Source organism: Ischnura elegans, chromosome 6 (assembly GCF_921293095.1).
Source record: "Ischnura elegans chromosome 6, ioIscEleg1.1, whole genome shotgun sequence".
Taxonomy (NCBI): domain Eukaryota; kingdom Metazoa; phylum Arthropoda; class Insecta; order Odonata; family Coenagrionidae; genus Ischnura; species Ischnura elegans.
In genome coordinates, this window is record NC_060251.1 from 95,574,984 (window position 1) to 95,578,757 (window position 3,774).

A 3,774-nucleotide genomic window follows, 5' to 3' on the forward strand; every position below is an offset into this window, starting at 1 on the left:
TGTATTTTCATTTCAAAATGCAATTAGCATGTATCCAGAGACTATGGAGCACCTTCTTGCCTTGGGTGGGCCCATTATTAATAAAAAGGAAGGGCCTGGGCGAATGACCATCACACCAAAAAAATAGCTTGCCATTGCCATTTGGTACCTTGACACTCCAGATTCATACAGGTAGGTGCAATGGCAATATTATGGATCTATCATATTTATGCTTTGTTCCAATTCCAAGATTAACCTTTTGAAAACATGACATGTTGCTTGTAAGGTAAACACTGTTTATTTCTCAATGTAATTTCTAAACCGCCACCCTTTTTTAACCATCTGATTTACCTTTATTGTCCATGTTAATCACATACTGCCCTCTCTTTGTTATGGGATAATGAGTAACTGCAAAAAAAGTCATTCTTCCTTTTATGTTATGTATGGTTCTTGATTACAACCACTGTTAATAACCTTTCCCCATTCTCTTTAGGTTTGTTTCCAACACTTTTGGGATTGGGTGAGCCACTGCATGAAGAGCCGTAAGAAGGGTGTGCCATGCACTCCACATCTTGGCTCCTCAGTTGTAGTCATGGTGATGCTGCGCAGGAGGTAATCACAGGATTCCACCAAAAAAGTGGATTTCCTGGAATCCTGGGTGCCATTGATGGATGCCATGTAGCCATCATAGCACCTAAAGGAGAGGGTGCTGTCTACGTTAATAGGAAAGGCCACCACTCCATACAATTCCAGGTACTGCTGGAATACCTATCTTCTTTTGTATCTGCATGTATTTTTTTCTAATATACTTTAACCTTAAGTATTTTGTACAGTTAAATTCTTGATGTGCCATGTAAAAAGTATGTCTTTGGTCGAATACAACATATTATTACTATTATTGTTTTAAAATATTTGAGATTATGCAAGAGAATTTTTTGAATGAGAAGAGTTTTTGGAAAACTCATGGCAGTAAAGTATCTAAATCACTATCATTTGCTTGTGAAATTTTCCATTACTGCATTTCTAATCATAAATTAATGCATTTCAAAATTATGAACCTGAAATTCAACTAAGTCCATGAGAAAATGCTAGGTCAATATTTACCATTTCCTTTTTTAGGGTATATGCAACCATAAATGTGTTGTTACACATATTTATGCTGGCCATGCCGGGTCTGTGCATGACCAGCGTGTATTTAATATTTCCGAAGTGAGTGACTTCCTCCGAGGAGGGGAGGAATTTTTCCCAGGTGATTCACACCTGATAGCCGATGCGGCATATGCCATTGACCCCCACTTTATGGTCCCCTACAAGGACCACGGTCACATGACAGAGAGGCAAAGGTTCTTCAACCGCTCTTTGTCACAGGCGAGGATGGTGATAGAGAGGGCATTTGGGCTCATGAAAGGGAGGTGGAGGAGCCTGCTAAACTGTCTCCCGATGACATGCATTACAAAAATCCCACAGTATATCATTACATGTGCTGTCCTTCACAATGTTTGTGAGGTGATGAAAGACAACTTTGAGGGAGAGATGCCCTTAGGAGAGGGACATCTAATAATGCATGACGATCCTGCAGTTTTGCCTGATGCTGAAAGAAGACAGCATGGCAATGCCAAAAGGGAGAGAATTGCCTGGGCTCTCATGCCCTAATTGAATAAAAAAACATTTCAAGAAAACTATTTTTTATTTTCATCATCCCCACCCCTTAGCGACTCCACCATCAGGGCTAAAAATTGTCTCCGAAGCTCCATCTTCTCCTCACGCCTCTTCTGCCTCGCTCTTTCCTTCTCCCTCATTTCCTCCATCATCTCCTCACGATCACTTTTAAATTTTTTGTATAGGTCATCCATCACCTCCTCTGGCCTCTTCCTCTTCTTAATCAGTGCTGAAATGAAGGCATAAGTAATTCAAAATATCATATTACCCAGTAAGAGGTGTTGAAAGAAACATTTCCCCAATAATTAACCTGGGTATCAGAACATGAACTAAAAGTCCGGTTGTCATTTGCAAGGATGCAGTAACACCATGGAAGTAGCTAGGAGAGTCCTGGGGCAAGTCAAGCCACCCAGAGAAATTTGACAAATCAAGATGATGGTGATCGGTTGTACAGTGCTAGAAAATTTCATGTAAGAAATATCCAAGGGAGAAACACCTATGACCCCCTTCCCCTAAGCCAAAATCCCTGGATATGCCAGTGACTACTCCCACAGCAAACACTTAAAAGTAGACAAAGGTACTATGTACTACCTTTGCCCATGATTATGATTTGCTATGTCCTATTTTATTCCAATTATCAGTTCCCTCTAAGCTTTCACAATCAGTAAAGCTAGGCTTAGAGGTCCCTATCAGAACTTAATCCAGGGCCTATCTGCATAACATTGTAGATTATAAAGGGCACAACGATTCAGGAAGTTCACATCTTTGACAGCCAGAACATTAAACAATTTTTCTCAACTACTTCAAACGATAGTTGACTAGAAAAACTTTTAGGATATCATTTATGTTACTGGGTTATTTAAGGGCCATTATACAAGTAACCAATATGAATAAAAAGGAGGTAAAATACCTCTTTCTCCACTGCTACCACTTTCAGTAGAGTCATGGCTTGTGGATGGCCCATCGTTGCTGGAAGCGGTGGAGCGTGGAGCCACCCACGCTTGGCCTCTAAAAATATCGTCCATAGACTGAAAAATAGATGTAATTTGGGTCATAGATCATGGGTGATAGCACTCTGCTCTTTCTCTCATTAAAATGGCATTAGTTGGTTTCAAATCCTCAGTTGCACTCAGATATTTATTCCCACACTCTGCTATTTAATAACTTCAGTAAATGTAATGAAGGAACATTATCCTAACTTGGCATTGCATCAATCAAAATAATAGGGAAGTGCAGTACATACCTCAGTACCTTGTACTCAGTACCTACCAGTTTACCTCAGTAGCAGTGCTAAAAGAACCATTCGGAAATATAATTTCAACTAACAAATAGGATGAAATAAAAGTTGATAACCCTGGACCGGGCGCGCTGGCGTATAAAATACGTCAATCTTTGAAAACCAAGGATTTCGACATTGTACGTACATTCTGGGCTATAATGGTCTCGTGTATTCTTACAATGTACTTTGACTGCCTATATTGCGAGTTTTCAAAGTTCGAGGTATTGTAGCTAATTTTTTGGATCAGCAAGATGAACCCGTCACCAGTGGAGTACAAATTACGCCGCGCGACCTGCCGTGTACCTTTATATCTGTATCACCTATAAATGTAATAATTTCAACAAATAAAGATTAACTTTAACAAAAATCGTTTGTTATCATATATGCACATATCATGGGCAAAGTACGCATTTTGCCCGGTCGTGTAAAAAAACAGTCGCGCCATAATTCTTTAACCAAACTGCTTTCAGTTTATAAATTACGTAGGTCTACGCGGAAGATGCTATATTTTGACTCAACACACTTTCTGCTGTGACTGAGGTACCTATTAAGTAAATTATTATAATATAAATATCAATTTGATCTTACAATACCTTCAAATGATCTTCAAAACAGAATATCATCGATAGGTAAGAGTCAGGAGCAGCCTTGAACCATTTATTCCGTACAGCTTGTGCTTAAGGCACGGGAATGAATATCTTCTCCAGGCTTTTGTTTCGACGTCGAGATGAAATTTGGAACAAAAAATCATTTATAATTCTATTTTGAATTCATGTTTTCGGTACTAGACGACATTTTTAGGAAGCAAACTCCACCGATTCCCGGAAACTCTCGCCGCGCTAAAGAAGGCGACGGAA

The 3,774-nt window shown here is 39.4% G+C and overlaps 1 protein-coding gene across 1 annotated transcript; it reads left to right on the plus strand.

The window, feature by feature from the left end:
- The first annotated feature begins 537 nt into the window (after window positions 1-537).
- Window positions 538-1,632, plus strand: LOC124161423 (putative nuclease HARBI1). Its single transcript, XM_046537738.1, has 2 exons — window positions 538-732; window positions 1,099-1,632. Exons 1-2 carry the CDS (start codon window positions 538-540, stop codon window positions 1,630-1,632), a joined length of 729 nt encoding a protein of 242 aa, XP_046393694.1.
- Window positions 1,633-3,774: the final 2,142 nt, after the last annotated feature.

Coding starts and splice junctions, on each gene's coding strand:
- LOC124161423 (XM_046537738.1), top strand. CDS start 538: ATGCACTCCACATCTTGGCTCCTCAGTTGTAGTCATGGTGATGCTGCG. Junction 733..1,098: donor ACCACTCCATACAATTCCAG/GTACTGCTGGAA, acceptor TTCCTTTTTTAG/GGTATATGCAACCATAAATG.